The sequence below is a fragment of the Triticum aestivum genome, chromosome 4A, assembly GCF_018294505.1.
Source record: "Triticum aestivum cultivar Chinese Spring chromosome 4A, IWGSC CS RefSeq v2.1, whole genome shotgun sequence".
Classification (NCBI taxonomy): Eukaryota; Viridiplantae; Streptophyta; class Magnoliopsida; order Poales; family Poaceae; genus Triticum; species Triticum aestivum.
The window spans coordinates 19,812,585-19,829,958 of NC_057803.1; the positions used below are offsets into that span (position 1 = coordinate 19,812,585).

Genomic DNA, 17,374 nt, shown 5'->3' on the forward strand with positions numbered 1-17,374 from the left:
ATAAGCTGCCGGATTATAAAAATTCCGGTTTACAATGGAGGCATATTAAATCGTCATCGGCCAAGAGCCGTCGGGTATTTAAACTCCGCGTTTACTTATCAACAGATGAGGTTTTCAAAGTCGCTTTAGCGCAATGGCTATTATATTATCAATGGATACTATTTATTCTACAATTGAAGGAATAGTCCCGAGTCGCTGCAGGCTTACGACCCGGCACTTGGGGCTACATTATTCAAGTTGAGGTTATATCAAATATGCAAGTCTCATGTCGCTGCAAGCATGCACCATGACACTTGGGGTCTAATGTAAAGTCATTTTTGATCAACTTATTGAAGACCCGACTCATCCCATTGTAATGAGCCGGCCCTCGGGGGCTACCAATTGCTCCTGTCAAAAATTCAAGGTACACAAGCCTCAGTTCATTATATTGAAAGATCCACTACTCAGTTGGTAGAGTGCAATGCTCTTAAACTTGTGGACGTGGGTTCAAGCCCCATGGTGGATATTACATCATATGATGTTATTATCAATGAAGAATATACAAAGTCTTAGCTCAGTAATATCTTACTGAGCCGACCTTTGGGGGCTACACATTGCTGCTCAAGTTTACATGATCATATTTACAAAGTCCCTGCTCATTAATGCATAATGACCCGGCCCTTGGGGGCTACACTGGTGGAGGTTTTATAAGCATAAAGCAATTACAAGTCCCAGGTTGCTGCAAGCATGACAACTCGGTAGTTGGGGCTACATGTGTGGAATATTCAGTTTATATGATTGAGATGAACAAACCGGTTTTCTTCAAGGTTGCAACACTTATATTGGAGCAAGTCTTAAGCTATCACTATGTTCTCCTCTTAAGACTTGGGGGCTACATGTATTATGCATATAAAGAAGGAACGTCTTCAAATTATTGGTTTGGAGCAAATTAGGAAGATCAATTACATGACCCGGCATCGTCTGTTTTATAACCTGGCAATTTTGGTAATGATAAAACAACAACTTTTACATCTTCAAGCCGGCTGAAAGTCAGATGAGTATTTCAAGACCAATATTTTTTAAGCTGATGCTTTGGAAGCCGACTCAAGTGGATTATTTCTTACAACATTTCTCTACAAGAGACCAATGTCAGCAAATTGACTCTGAAGATGGCCTATTGACCCGGATTTCTTAAAAGAAGTATCTGGATTTTTTATTCACGAAGTTTGAATGTATCTACTAAAGGAGATTTGCTATGAGTTCATGGGCATATATCAAGAAGGAAATGTCAAGGACTTAACGATGATCAAATGTCAGCTCAGAAGAACCTTCGACCCGGCGTGTAATCTATTAAAATTGGTCTTGATTTGCAGGATCAGTTTAACATGGATAAATCAAAATTAAACTGGGGGCTAATGTCGGGGATATACCCGCGGTATGATCCGGCCGGACTTGGCGGCTCACAGAGACTCGGCGAGTATTTGGTGACTTACTGATGACCCCGACGGCGGGTCAGATAGATGACAAGGCCCAAGGCCCAGAAGGCCGGTTCATGTGATGGTGGGCCGGATTAAGAGGAAAGCGTAAGGAATATTCCCTTACAAAAGAAGCAAGACTAGGACTCCGCTTGTAATAGAGTAATCCTAATCCTACTAGGACTAGTCATGTAACCCGCCCCTTAAACATATATAAGGAGGGGCGGGGCACCCCAAAAAGGACAAGCAAAAAAGAAACAATCTCTAGGGATAGACACCAAGAGCCGGCTTACCGGCGATACCCTCATGAACATAATGAGATCTAGCCACAAACAGCATATAGGGCTATTATCGGATGATGTTTTCCGAGGCCCGAAGCTGTCTAAATCCTTATCTTGTGTTGCGTCTCTCGATTCTGCTCAACCCCTCTCAAGCTACTATAAAGATGTGTTTGCCTCACGACTAAGTCCTCACACTAGGACAACTGCCGTGACAAAATCACCACAGCCGGTCTCTCATATTCCTGCCAATGCTAAAGTTCAATGCATAATTGACGAGGACGGCGGTCCTGGAATGAAGAGACAGTGTGTGCCTTCTTTAGGAATGACATCGCCTATGAGATTCTTCGGATCCCTATCAACAGTCATGGCGAGTATTTTGTTTGATGGTTGTCGGTGCATAAAAGGAGGGGTCCTATTTTGTACCCCTTTACTTGTGTGCGGGCAGTTGGAGCCGCACCTGCGGCCACACCTAGCGGGGCAGAGGAAGGAAGCAAAGCCACAAGACAACCAGAGCAACGCCAAGCCAGAAACACGAAGAGAAGAAGGGCGAGGTGAGCTCCCCCGGCAAGGCCCTTGCCGGGGCGGCCTCCACAGCCCCGGTAAGAACCTTGCCGAGGCAACTTGCCCAACACCAGCAGAGCCGCCACCCTTGAGCCTAAGGGTTCCAACACCATCAACCACTTTGGAACCGAGGCTCGGGAGGCACCTCCATGGTGGCATGCAAATCTTTGTGGAGACCAGGAGTACGCAAGACTAGATGATGACCAGAAGACGACGATCCTCGGTAAGATCCTTGCCATGGATACCCACGAGACCCCCAGCAAGCCCCTTGCCGAGGGAAACCAGGATGCCGTGGCAAGACCCATGCCGGGGCCCCGGCAAGACTCTTGCCAAAAACATCCACGGGGCCACGGCCAGACCCACATCTGCCAAGACTCCACCGCCGTTCCCGTGCAGCTGCCAGCCCACCAGCTGGGCAGGCGCCTGTGTGGCGACGTGCGGCCTCTAGGCCGACTCAGCAAGCACCTGCGTGGTGGCAGGCAGATCTTCGTGAAGATTCAGCCACCGCACCAACTCAGCAGCCAGCCAGCGTGGCTCTACATGCCTCGTCAGTTCGGACGCGCGTCAAAGCCAGGCGAGGCGGCAACAGCCGGGACGAGTTTCCTTGCCGTCCCCAATAAAGCAAGAAGGGCACGTCGGCAACGCATTAAATGTGTTTGTCCTACGGTGCCAGGAGATAGGCTCGATTACGGTATAGCTTTCCACCTCCTGTGTGCCACTGTGGCAGCCCCTTTGACTATAAAAGGAGGCCCGCGGCGTACTTAGAGAGGATTCAGATTTTTTTGACCCTGCACGCCTTGTAGCTAGTCCAAGAACACCAGATAAACAGAAACCACCAGGAGTAGGGTATTACGCATCACTTGCAGAGCGAACCTAGATAATCTCTCCCCCCTACCCCCCCCCCCCCCCCCCCCCCCCCGCGTTGATCTCTCAATCCCGCTCTTTCCAAAGCCCCGCGCCAGCCAACCGTAGCAAAAAGGGATTTCTCGTGATCCCGTAGGTGTCGTTTCCCCCGACAATGGTCTTTCACAACGTTTGGGGAATATACTGTATGGCCGGCCTACAATTTGGCCCGAGACCATTATTTTATTTTTAGAAACCTATATTGGAGCTGTTATGGCCCGTGCAAAATAAAAAATGGTCATGCCATATGTAAATATTGTTCAGCTTATTCCAAAGTGGGATGTAGATGCACCATATTTTGATTGAAGACAAAGGATTATTTGTCGATTTATATGAATTAAGAAATTGATATCATGTCATAAAATTGTGAATCTAAGGTCCGGCTTGGAGCAAAAGGAAATCTTGGAGTTTCGAAGAATTAAAATTCGTATAGGAAATATTTCTACAATGCCATTTAGAACAAAGGAATGGTTCTCCAAGATTCCTATGAAATCTATGGAATGAAGCGATTTATAGAAATTTTGGAGGAAATCAAACGTGAGGTTTTGCCTCATGTCCTTTTTCTCCTTATGTTTAGAACTCACGCATTTTTTCTGTGCTGTTTCAAATGGTTGCTTTGGAGTATTCTTGGAGGATATTCAGGTGAATCATGCATTGTTTTTTCGTTCCCACATTCAAACAGGGTCTTATTCCACCCAATCAAAAAATAAAAACAGGGCCTAATTCCATCTTTTTACAAACTAACTTAGATTCCTTTGTGCTCCAACTCAAGGATCGAAATACGGGAAGCCTGCCAGGAATCCAGCACTAGTTACCTTTGAGCCTGTAAAAGGGTTGCCCAACATTTCTTTCTATTTTCCAGTATAAAAACAAGCAAAAGGGTCCCTGACGAACCGCAGCAAAAGAGAGGAAGAGCCAGAGCGAAATTTAAGATAGTTCAGAGAGCTGAAGAAAATGAAGGAACACTTGTTCAGACTTCAGAGAGCTGTGAAAGTAAAGATAGTTCAGACTTGAGAGAGCTGACAGGAAAGAGAAGTCCTACGAAGCCCTAGAAGGCTAGCCGCTAGCACGCGATGCCATAATGAAGTCGTCTATTCCTCCACACTGCCGTCGACACGTGTATACGTCCTATCCCGCCTCGATCAAACTTTATCCATCACCCACGTCTGCTCTCTGATGTGCGGACACCTTTACTGGCCCCCATTTCCTCGCTGTGGAGATGGATTCCGGTCCGGATCGGCACTGTTGCGTGTCCAGCGAGGGGCCGACTCGCCACGAACTAACGTCACATCAATCATCAATCACCCCCTCCACCACCACCACCTTCGCCAGAGCTACAGTGAGAGAGAGACGCAAACGGGTGGACGAGCTAGTAAATCATTGGTACAGTAATTGTGAGAGAGCGAGAGAGACTTAGGCACCGAGCAAGCAAAGCATACGATCAGACATCCCTCTGCTGGCGGCAAAAAAGTTACAAGAGAGAGAGAGAGCGCGAGCGAGAGAGAGAGAGAGAGAAAGAAAGGGAGGAGGAAGAGGAAGAAGAAGGAAGATGGGTCGGGGAAAGGTGGAGATCAGGCGGATCGAGAACAAGACAACCCGGCAGGTGACGTTCACCAAGCGCCGGAACGGGCTGCTCAAGAAGGCCTACGAGCTCTCGCTGCTCTGCGACGCCGAGGTCGCCCTCATCATCTTCTCCGGCGGCGGCCGCCTCTTCGAGTTCTCCAGCTCCTCATGGTACGTAACTAAACCAACCCTCGCTGTTCCAACTTCCAACTGGCGTCCACCTCCAGAGTCTCGACGACTCACGCGGAAATGAATTAACAAGAACACTAGCAGATGCGGCTAAAAGGAAGTCCATCCGAGTTCGAGGTTTGGCGCAGGTTTGATGTTCAAATCGATTAGGTTTAGGTTAATTAGATCCGCGTTTTTCACTCTCTCTCCCTCTGTGTGTGTGTGTGTGTTTTTTTTTTTGACCCTATCCGTTCATTTTCTTTTTTCTTCTCTTTTGGCCTCATGTGATCTATGGGTTCGTCAAGATCTGGTCAAACAAACCTCTGATTTTCTTGCCTTCAGTTCAATTAACCAAGGACATGAGAAAACATCCTTATTTTGCGCGACGAGCGAGTGTCCTTCCTTTTTTTGTGTGTGGAGTATCGCAGCTGCGGAAAGGTCAACTTAACCAGATACTGTTAAGCGTCGGATCTGTTGACCACATCGATCCAGCTGGGGTAGATTTCTGGAGTTCGCGACGGACAGCTATTCAATACATGTACACCGTATCATAATCACTCACATTACTTGCTATAATCGGCAAGAACAAGAAAGCGGTCCATGAAGTTGTTGCTTATTCGTTCCATATTTAGAGGATATTTCGCTGGCCCATGCTCTACTCATAAGATCTCTATCTCCTCCCGTATATGCTCACCAGATCCACATATTTCTCACCCAAAATGGCAAATCCAGTACACATTCACAACGCCGGCTGGGCTCATCTCATCAACAAAATTAAAGAAGAAGCGAGATGTGGGCTTTGGCTGGAACTATAAGCTAATAAGCACCTTAGGAACCTTTTATGCCACAAGTAATTCGATTTTGTTTGCTATCCTTTTGGGGGTTGACTGATGCCGGAACCTTTGTTTCTCGTACCTAAAACTCTCCTTGCTTGATTAATGAGAAGGCAAACATCTTGCATTTGCTTCAGAAAAGATACACTAGAGTTTGGCTTACTCTAGGATGTGGTGAGAAGCTGAGATCTGTAATCCATTTACTGTTCCATTAGTTACTGTTCCACTTGGTTTCTCTAACGGAAATCGGAGGGGAAACCCTCTTTTGCTAAAAAAGAAAAGTTACTGCCCGTTGTTCCGCGCACTAACTGCCGAACCGTCAAGGATATCAATTGCACGTCATGTCGTCAAAGCAACCCAGCTTAGCTTGCATGCAATATACCGATTGAAGTAGATATATATATGAGTAGTGTTGACTCCACCACGTGCTAAACTGGGTGAACTGATGCATGCACAGTACATTAAATAATATACATGCATGCGAGATAATGTATACACGGTTAACTTTTGCTATCTCACGAGGATCTTATTACGAGGAGCAATTATGCTGTTCTACCAGATGGCGTGCGTACACTTGTGAAAAGAACATTACGTACTAGCTGGACATAAACATATATATGTATAACCTTGCTGAAGAATGTGTTAGATAGAGTCCTAAATCCCCCTGCACTAACTGGTTGAAATAGATTCAAAATCAGGATTTCTGGCTACAATTTCAAATCTAGTTCAACTTGCCACCAGCTCGATCCCCAGAAGTTCATCTAAACAATCCACGGTGGAACTTACTCGATCTGAGACAACTTTTGTGACCCTTTCTTTCAGTGTGGTGACAATTTAGAGCTTTTCACACAAGACTAATCCCAGTTCAGTTCGTATTTATGGATCTTCATTAAGTTCTATTTCATCTTTGTTTTCTTCTTCTTCAGCTTAAAGATCATTTTCTACTCTGATGACATGCTTTCTCTACTTCATAGAACAAATTATTTCTAAGGTGACATACTATAATATCATGTGTTCAGTCTAAATGTTATAAGAAGTATTGACAGATAGTAGATTTTTGGATAATGGAAGATTAGCTCTCCTTGGTTTGCACCCTTACACACAGTCATGACAAAGCATGTTGCTAAACCGGCACCCATGTGCTCCTTATTATTGACACTACAGAGACGCGGCCCTCGCCAAGAAACACTGTAGAGACGCGGCCCTCGCGCGTCGTCCCCCGGGCGACTCGGGGGCAATCAGATCTTTCGCCGCGCTGCCTCCCCTCATCCCCCTTCCCTCCCTCGCCGCCACTGTTGCCGGCAAAGCCCGCGCGGGCGCCGGGGAAGGTGGCAGCGCGGATCTCGGTGCCCGGATCAATCCCGTCGGCCAGCGGGCCAGAGTATCGCATTGGTGGCCTGCGGATCCTTGGGCGGCGGCCCTATCGGCGAGGCGGCGTTGTCCGATGACTCGCGACGTCTGCAGGCGACGCTGGCCAGCATGCTCGGCCGCATGGGCGGCGGGTCGCTGATGGAGTCCGGTCGTGGCGATGTGCTTCGTTGCGTCAGATATGGAGGTTCCCCTTTCTCCTGTTGCCTCTCTCGTCGTCCCGGTGGTTTGCGGCTGCAGGCTCCGGTGATGGTGAGCCCTGGTGGTGTACTTTGGGTCTGGGGGGAACCTTGGCCGGTCTGGCCGGCCGGCGGCGGCGACGCCCATGGGCGCCGCTTTCCTTCATGAAGGCGCAACTGAGGGCCCAATCTACCCACCCCGATGCCCGGCCGGGTGAAAACCTTCAGTGCTCTTCGGATTTGGCGGCAGTGGCACTGTTCGCGTCATCATGACCTTCCTGGAGGCGTCGTCGGGGGCACTGGGCTCGGTTGCGAGTGCAGATGAACTGCAGGTGGAGGGGATGGGACCAGTGGCAGCAGGTGGTGTTCGCGAAGGAGGAGCGGCATTACATCTGACATGTTGACAACGGCGGGTCTCAGCGGCATGGAGCAGCAGGGTCTCCCTGTTGGGAGTGTGTTGATGGAAGAGCGCATGATGGTGGTGTTGTTTGGCGTCGTGGTAATGTCCATAGTAGCTAGACCGGGCAAGGTTGATGCGTCAGTACAGCTCTAAAGATGGAGTGGTTGCAGTTGGCGGTGGCGGCCTTTGAGGGTCCGCCAGACCCGGGTGTGCCTCATACCCGGCAAGTGGCTTGGTTGGGGCCTCGGGTCTCAGATGTTGGGCTTGGCTGTGAGGTCTGTTTGGTATTAGGTTCGGACTATCAGCATTCCTTCATCAACTAGATAGGAGTAGCAATAGATGTTGTCTAGACGGTGACTTCAGACTTACTGTTGTATTTCTTTGTAAGGTCTTTTGTAAATAATTAATAAAGTGGTTGCATGCATCGCCCATATGCAGAGGCCGGGGGTCTTCCTCCTATTCAAACAAAATACTCGCACCCATGTTGGGGCATAAATACTGTGATAACTTGTTGATGTCCTCCATAATGACCTTTTGCCGGTTCGCTGCAACATTGAACATAACCTCATCTAGTTGCTAGATAAGTAAATAGCCTGCAAAGGATTGAAAATAATCATTTATTCAAACAAATCATCATTATGGCAAAGCCAAATTGACCAACACAAAGCACTCAGACCAACCCCAAAAAAGTGATCTTAGAGCCCAAAAAATCTTATGATGCTAGTTCCAAACCCATGAGGAATACAGTTATGGGGTTGGGGGTGTTAAATTAAAAGCCAACAAAATGAGCAATCAAATCAGATGACCAAAATGACAAGCAAGGAAAATTTGCGCGGTGTAGCTAGTAAGAAGAGCCTTGTACATTGAGTTGACCAAAAAGATGAACCTCCTGGAGCCTTGTATAGTCTAGCCTGATAAATAAGACATCTAAAGACATAGTTGGCCTCATTGAGTTGAGCATTTACAAATCGTGTATAGGCCCCACTCCCTTAATATGTGACAACAATAGGAGACTAAAACTCGACATTAGCTTGGGCATGACCCATCACCTCTCGAACAGTAATACGCTTATGTCAAGCAACTTTAAAAAATATGCGAGAATTCAAATTTTAGTACTCTATGGGTAAGGAAAGAAAAATCATCTTTTAATCTTGACCTCCAAGAGGCAATGGTGGACACAATGCCCCTGAAATACTTATTCTTTCCACTGACTCCAGGAGGCAAACAAAAATATGTCCTTAAACATGGGCTTGCTCCAAACCTGCTCTGCTTGGGTGATCATATGGAACCTTGAGGTAGAGGGCCCCGTCAAATATCTAGGCTAGCCCAGGAAGATTTGCTAAATTGGTTATCAAAGATCATGTGCTCAATCGTTTCTTCAGTGTGCAAATCCATATAACAGACAGTCCATGTCATGGCCAATACTGTATTGTCTTCGATTAAGCATGTTAAGGGTATTTAACCTATCATAGAGCAAGAGCAAACCAAATACCTTAAACTTTAGTACACACTTAATTAGATTTCCAGATCCATCTGTATGCCTAGTGGGCTTAAACAACTTTGAAGTAAAAGGCATAGTAGTGCCTACATAAACTCTCTTGAGCCCCAAACATAGTGCCATATATCATGCATGGCTTCCACAAGAACAACGTGGGTCATCAAGGGTTGAAGGTCATGAACCTCCGCATGGGCATATATGTATCGAAAATTGTAAGTGAAATATCTCCCCAACAGCCATAATCCCCAAGAAATCCTTGACATAGATATCCTCTGAGGAAGCAAAAGAGTAGGCCGTTGGGTGGGACATAGAGAGCATGTCGTTTAGCCATAGGTTCTTCCAAAAGAGCGCAGAAGTACCACAACAACAATCCGAGAGACGCCTTAGAAGATGGGGCTAAGATTCATAATATCTCGCCGCCAAAAGGACTCACAAGGGTCAACAACATGTGGGATTTCCACGACATGATAGGTTGACCAGATAAGGTTTGGGAGGTACATCCAGTTATAAAATTTCTGAACATATTTCATGAGGAGGGCATCACTTCCAACCTAAAGATTAATAACACCATGGACACAATGGGTTTTAGAGCGATAGGCCATATCCCGCTGCCAATGAATTGCAGTTGCCTCCTTGCTCGGTTTTCTTACATAGACTTCTCCTTCTGATTTTGACTAGGGGCTCTAGAATTTTTGGAGGAAGCTCAAGAGCGCATAGAGAAAAGATTGGTAGGGAAGTAATGACGCGCTTGGATGGGACAATTTTCCACCGTAGGAGATCATAGACAATGTTGCTAAAAGTTTTTTCTCTACACGACCAACTAAGGGCATAAAATCTTGAATTGTGGGGCAAGTGGTTCTGCAAGGAAGGCCAAGGTATGTGAAAGGTGCCACACTACGATACAAACAAAGATCTTAGATACAGACAGACACACCAAGGCAACCTTAGTGTTGATTGGAATGATTGATGACTTATGGAAGTTGATACTAAGCCCAATTGAAATAGCATAGTAAGTCAAAATGTGTTAAACCAAACAACTTGAAGAGGGCCATGCCCGGAGGACCAAAATCATATCATCAATATATTGCATCATAGGGTAATCTATTTAATCCGAGCAACTTCTAGGGTCGCCAAGTCTGAACAGCACCATCGCTTCACAATCGTCAAAGTAGAGAGCCCAGTCCCCTCTTGCCTAGGCTTGAGGGAACTGTATGGCCAGACAATCTGGACCACACAAGTGTGAGAGCGCGCCGACCTGAGGAAGAATCCAACCCATCCTAGAGCTATGCCGCTACTGAAGATAAACTGAGCCCCATCAGGAACCAACCGAGCTTGTCGCTGCACAACCTACAACCCACTGCCCAGGACGGAGCCTCCAAGGAGAGAACAACGTTTAGCACCGTTGTCTCCCAATCATAGGGATTTGGTGTTTTCACCTGGGGCACAGAGGAAGGAGAGAGCATGGGAAGTTGTACCTGAATGTCATGGCCAAGGGGTAGAATGGCACCTAAAATGCCATCAACATTGTGTTCGCCATCGTCGGCCAAGGGTTTTCGTCAGACAAAGGCTCCTGGCCTAGCACCCACCAGGCTAGCCGCCAAGTCCCCCGAGAGTGGACCGCCCTGGCAGCCGCGAGGGGATCCTGTCGGCTGCCTCCGGCGGTGATGAGGGGGAAGCGGGGAAGGAGGAAGCGACACTACAACACCTAGGTCGCCCCTGAGTCGCCCTCGGGAGGATGAAGCAAGGGAGTGGGAATATGTTCTCCGCAAGAGATTAATTTTGATCCAGCCCATAAAAAAACTATTGACAAGGAGTAATGATTCTTGGACCCCTAATTTAATGTTGTGAAATGCTCATAAGCTACGTACACGTTAAAATATGTGAACAAGAAAAATGAATTAATCTTTGCAAAAGTGCGAGGTTGAAACTATTAAATGCTTACTTGCACCAGCTCCAGCTACACTACTGTACCTTTGCTATTGACCAAAAATCGTGTATGACATTGTATTTGGAAGAATGTTGTTAATACATCTAGTCTTAGGGATGGTTGTGTGCATCACAATGATGCAGAGGCTGCAGGTTTTAATCTCCTTTATGGAAAAAAGAATCTAGTCTTAGGTAGTTTAGAAAAAACCTGACATTTGGGACCCCTTGCTTTGACTAGTTGCACAGATCATAATTTACTCCCTTTCACCATAATTGCCCCGCACACAAACCAGAGACACTACTACAAAATAAACAATCTTAGTTATTTTACAAATCCCGTTGTTGGTGTGTATATGTGTAATGTGCAACGAGTTAGTGATTCCAGGGGCCTTCGTGAACTGATTATGAGCTGGTTGGGATAGAGTCTCTCAGATGACCAGGAATAAGATCCATCTAGAATAGCTCGTATCTCGGTCGATTCTTGCCACCTGTGAAAGGACTAAGCATAGTTAGTTTTCCCACATGCAAAACTTCAAGGGATAGCTCTATGACAATTGGATCTGCGGATCATCTGGTGATTCTTTTTCTTCTTACCAGTAAATGTGTACATGCAAATATATGTCACTATTCATGGCAAAAATAACATTCACGTTAATATTGTGAAGCAAATTAACTGTACATTGATATTCGGTAGGACATCAGTTACGCCTTAATTACATGGTTAGCAGACATTGGTATTTGGTATTATACTAACTTCATGTTAAACATGTTGAGCGGTCATCATTCGAGCAATCTAGATAACTGGATTGACATGAATTGTTGGTCCAGATTAACTGGATCTGCCCTTCTCGGCATGTTTATGCTTCATCCTTATTTGGGGGCGGAAAAGCCTAGTCATATATTAAATATCACAAGTCCTTACAAAAATATTACATAAAAATAGAATTACATCCAAATTCTTAGGGGTGTCAAAACCTTCGTCCTTCCGAATCTACCAACGGCACAACATGAGCAAAGCTCGATGCCTTCTGGGTCTCCGCCTCTGCGGAGCTAACTTATTTAAACCTAGGAGCTTTTATAAGCAACTGGGGAGTCGTCGATGTAGACCAGAAGATATCGATGGCCACAATATGTGTAGCAAATAGCCGCCCCTGAGAACAAGACGTCGAAAAGAGCTTGTAGATACTCCAAGACCACAAACGTTTACCGAAACCAAAGGGATCCACCGGAGACCAAAGCCGGCCGGTGGATACCAAAGCCTACCGGATCCAAGAATATTTGTGGAAGACACAGCTCCACACGCCCTCCATTGGAGCCAAGTGAAGGGGAATGTGCTATGCAACAACATATGGTGACTAGCAGGCATTATATGATACTAGGATCACATCTCAGTCAGTAAGTGTTGCGCACATACTAATATTCTCTTTTTTTACATTTTCCAATGCTTCTGGATATTATAAATGTATTCACTTTTCTATATTTTTCGCATGTCAAGCAATATAAATTGATTCATTTGTTTTCATATGTCAACAGCATGTACAAAATACTTGAGAGATACCGCACCTGCAACTACAACTCACCAGAAGCAACCCCTCCAGCAGAAAATGAAGTAAGCATCTCAAAATCTTAATACCTTCCTGAATATAAAGAGGTTAGGGCATCTCTAGTAGACCTCCTAAACTAAAACTAGCAAAAGTACTCACTATCCCACTTTACCAACTACTTAAGGAAATCACTATTCTGCAACAGATCCCCTATCCTATTATTTTTTGCTTTCCAAAATTTTCAAACTTACCAAACATAAAAATAAATAAAAATTGAATAATGAAGTGCACACAATCTAAATGCATAATTTTTTTGATCTTCTCAAACATAAACCATCCAAATTCAAACAAAACATACGGTCCAACTAAACTAAGAATTCAAATAAACATGATTAAAGCACAAGAATCAAGTGCTGTGAAGGCGCCAATGATGCTCAATAAGATCTTCGTGAAGTCAGTTATGAGCTGAATGGTTCTCGATCTGTTGGTGTGCATGGATGAAGGCTTGGATCCTATTTGGGTTATGCTCTGGCTGCAATGGGTGGGCATTGAACAGTTGCCAAAAGTCCTCCGGGTCTTCTCTCTCATCCTCGATGATAGTGTGGTGCAAGATAATACATGATGCCATTATCTTCCATAGGGTCTCGGGCTTCCAATGCTCAGCAGGGTCACAAACAATCCCAAATCATTGTTGAAGCACACTAAATGCTCTCTCAGCATCCTTTCCAGCAGATTCTTGACAAGTTGCAAAGTGAGATCTCTTTGTTACCTTTTGGTTTGTGGATAGTATACACAATTGTGGCCCATGGAGGATGGATGTGATCGGCAAGGTAGTAACCCATGTTGTACACATTGTGATCGACAACATAGTGCAAGTTGGACTGCCACCATCAACAAGCCTTTCAAAAAGAGAAGATCAATGGAGGACATTGCGATCATTGGTGAGAGCCAAGCATATCAATGTATGGATGCCAAATCCAAAGATCGTGCGATGCAGCTGCCTCAAGAATGATGGTTGGATCGAAGCAATGCCCTCGATATTGACCTTGCCATGCAACATGACAATTCTTTCGAGTCCAATGCATGCAATCAATGGATCCAAGCATACCTGGGCAACCACTCTCTTCATTTTCTACCATAAGCCTTTGAGTATATTCTTCATTACCTAGGAACCCTCAAGGCCTCTGGTCCATAGATCTCAACAATAGATGTACAGAATCGTCTCACACACTCGAGGATAGATCTTCACCAAGCGAACATAGACATGGATGGCATCGTCGGGCATCCATAAGCAAGAACTTGCACGATTGCTATTATCTTCAACAGTGGACTTGCACTTTCTACCCTGTTGCATTCCTTCTCAATACAAACCAAGGATCATGTCTCTCCACAGCCTTCTCAATGGTGTTGAAGAGAGTCGACGCATCCTAAATAGGCGCCGAAAATAGTATAGGGGTTAAACTGCATTCGACGCAAAGTAATCCCTGACATGACCATCATGACCCATGACTTGGTCTCAAAGAAACAGCCCTCGACCTAACTGGGAACCAAGGACTGTTTGAGTTTGCAAGTGTCAGTTAGGTCATGATAGCAGAGGAGACCATCTAAAATGGAGAAATGTAACGGTCTATTTGAGACGTTTTTTTATGCAATATGTAAACAAATGCGTAGGGGGAATTTGACAAATACCATATGTGCAGCGGCGGTCCTAGCGACAGCGCCGACGACGGACCTTTGACTTGCGCATCAAGGCAGCGGAGGAGACCGACGCTGCGTAGCTGGGCAGGCACGTGGTTGTTCAGCGAGGAGGTAGCAAACGACGCCAGGAATGAAGGTTGCGTCGGCAACCTGATCGGACGGCTTCTTTTTTAGATCCGGCAGCACCTGCGGGCGCTGGCTTGGGGTCGACCTTCCTACCACATCGCCGTGGTCGGCCGGTCCGATTCCGGAAGAAATCCGACTTTCGCGGTGCCCTTGCGGAGCTGCAGCGATGGCGAGCTCAACAGCGACGGAAATGACTATTTTGGCGGCCTGCACTCACAGGAAGCTGCGGGAAAAGTCAGCAGGGCTGCAGGATGGCGCCGGTCGATTCCGCCAGCAGGGAGTCAACGGCAATGACTGTGGCGGCGGCGGCGAGGGTCGGGTAGGCGCAGCGAGGTGGGTACACGGCCGAGCAAATATAGTCAGTAATCGCTAGTGCCCACTATATTCGGTCAGAATAGCTGTGTGTGTGAATAACCATTACATTCAGGTGATTGTTTTTTTTTAGCCGCACACCGTAGAACTGAACAATTGTTCTACGGTTAATTTTCATTCCTATAAACAGTATGTTACAAAGGGGTAAGGAAGAAAACAGAGAAAAGCTAAGCAAAATGCCCTACGGGTAAACATAGTCACAGCTTAACCAACTCCAGTTTTTGGAAACATATTCAGGTGATTGTCCAAGGCTAGGTCTTTACATTGCACCCTCTTGCAGTCTGTTGTTGTTTTCAATCTTTCCCAGCTTCCATTTGGTGGGGCAACATTTTGTTTGAACTCTCTTGTTTGTTTGGCCAACATGGTCTGTTGTCATGTACGTTTAGCTTCTCGTTTCCACGGCAAGTATTGTGTCACTTGAACTGACATGTACCATGCTTCCTTTTTTGTTTTTGAAACTAGATAAATTACCAAGAATATCTGAAGTTCAAGACCAGACTTGAATATCTTCAAAGTTCACAAAGGTAGTTTCTAGAGATTGGGTTGAAAAGTTACTTGTTGTATATACATTGCAATGTTTCTCCACCTTATCAGTCCTCGTTCTCGTGTCGTAGAAATATTCTCGGTGAGGATCTGGGCCCACTTACCATGAGGGAGCTTGAGCAAATTGAGAACCAAATAGACATATCTCTCAAGCATATCAGGACAAGAAAGGTAGAGAATTTGAAATTTCCATGTATATTACATAGGCTCAGGTTCAGCAACTTCAGATATTTTTCTACTCCCTTTGTCCCATAATATAAGAGCGTTGACCGCTGCACCATGGGCACGCTCTGGCTCAAGGTCCCTCTATAACAAACCATCATCTTTTTATTAATTTTTTCTTATACCGTTTTCGGATTTTCTTTTGAAATGCTACCTCATTTTATGCTAGATTCTGTTTTTTTTTTCTATGCTCAAAGTTCTCCCGTGGTTGTTTCTCATTTAAAACATTTTAAAAAACGCTCTTATATTATGGGACGGAGGGAGTATTATACAGATACTGCATCAGTTGAAGATGATGCATGTATTAGTTTCGAATTGTCTTAGTGAAAACCTGTTAACTTCAGAGCATCTAAATGATGTTGTATCCATTATTGTTAGTATGCAGCTGAACTCTTAAGGCATTTTTTATAGCATTAGCTGAAACATCACAGTTCTGTCGCTGGTTTTGCCTTGCTTTATGACAAAGCATACATTTTTTGCAGAATAAAGTATTACTTGATGAGTTATATGACCTGAAAAGTAAGGTAATGATGAATCATGAACTTCAGATAATCCTGACCCTATATTGCATGCTCCTTCTGTTAATATATAATGGCAAAATGATGTTCTACAGGAGCAAGAATTGCTGGATCAAAACAAAGACCTGAGGAAGAAGGTACTATCATCACTGAGCTTAGAACTTACGCTTTCTGTCTTTATATCAAATTTTGAACCTTCACTTTGTTGCCAACACAAATTGCATACCTTTGCTGGACGAAGTTTGTAAACTACACGGCATATAAACTATATTCATTCTGATAAAAAAACGAGTTCAGTGTGGGCAATAAAATTTCTCATGACTGTTTTCTTGGGAGTGCCAGTTGCATGACATCAGCTGTGCCGAGAATGCGCTCCATATGTCATGGCAAGATGGAGGGCACGGTAGCTCCAGTGGGCATGCCATCAAGACTACTTATCCGGGACTGCTGCAACGCCCGGAACATGATTCCTCCATGCAAATTGGGTATATCTTTCTGCATGGCCATCGGTTTAACCCACCGAATCTCTGCTAAGCATAAACTATTTTTTCTTCCGATTTGTAATTGTTCAGAACATGAGTGTTTGATCCGTCCAAAATTGAAGTGATTTCTTTTGCTGTGTGAAGGTACCATCAGCTGAACAACGAAGACATGGCTCCACAGCGCCTTGATGGACACCTTGGATCTTTTGCAGGTTGGATATGATTAAGTTCAGACGATGAGCCAGGCATGATTCAACACGTATTGTACGCCCAATCTGGAGTCCAGGAACTCTGGATATTATTGTTGTAGTGCACACTGGTTTATATACTGAGACTGCCGCTCATTGCACTTCCCTGAAGAATAAAAACAGGCGATTCATTCGAGTCGAGTACGTAACTCTTGTAATGGTCTATTGATCCACAGACATGGGACGTCACCTGGTCTGGCGTTGCCTCCCGTGTATGTAGCTAGTGTGCTTGGACTTGAGTGTCACTTGTTATACTGTGTGCTGGACTTGTAGTGATTAATAGGTAGCATTTTTTTTCTAAAAAAGGAGGTTAAACCCCTGGCCTCTGCATCAATCGATGCATTCAGCCATCTTTATTAATTATTTCACAAAGGTCTAACAAGAACATACATCAATTCACCCGAAACCATCACTCACACCTACAAACTCAATAATGTGGAGTGCTCTCACTCCCTATATCTAAAACCGGTGTCGTCGTCGATCCATC

At 45.2% G+C, this 17,374-nt stretch overlaps 1 protein-coding gene across 2 annotated transcripts; it reads left to right on the forward strand.

Annotated features, from left to right (window-relative positions):
- Positions 1–4,453: 4,453 nt before the first annotated feature.
- Positions 4,454–17,146, forward strand: LOC123084852 (MADS-box transcription factor 1). 2 transcript variants are annotated; one of them, XM_044506382.1, is made up of 8 exons: positions 4,458–4,933; positions 12,668–12,743; positions 15,337–15,398; positions 15,489–15,588; positions 16,122–16,163; positions 16,253–16,294; positions 16,500–16,642; positions 16,784–17,146. In XM_044506382.1, exons 1-8 carry the CDS (start codon positions 4,749–4,751, stop codon positions 16,860–16,862), a joined length of 729 nt encoding a protein of 242 aa, XP_044362317.1. In that variant the 5' UTR covers positions 4,458–4,748; the 3' UTR covers positions 16,863–17,146. The 2 variants fall into 2 exon arrangements, with proteins under 2 accessions (XP_044362318.1, XP_044362317.1); XM_044506383.1 differs by lacking the exons at positions 15,337–15,398; positions 15,489–15,588 and having other exon boundaries at positions 4,454–4,933.
- Positions 17,147–17,374: the final 228 nt, after the last annotated feature.

Excerpts from the sequence above, each read along its gene's own strand:
- LOC123084852 (XM_044506382.1), top strand. The coding sequence starts at position 4,749 with ATGGGTCGGGGAAAGGTGGAGATCAGGCGGATCGAGAACAAGACAACC. Across the intron at positions 12,744-15,336 it reads CCCCTCCAGCAGAAAATGAA|ATAAATTACCAAGAATATCT; the intron begins GTAAGCATCTCA and ends TTTTGAAACTAG. Across the intron at positions 16,295-16,499 it reads ACAAAGACCTGAGGAAGAAG|TTGCATGACATCAGCTGTGC; the intron begins GTACTATCATCA and ends TGGGAGTGCCAG.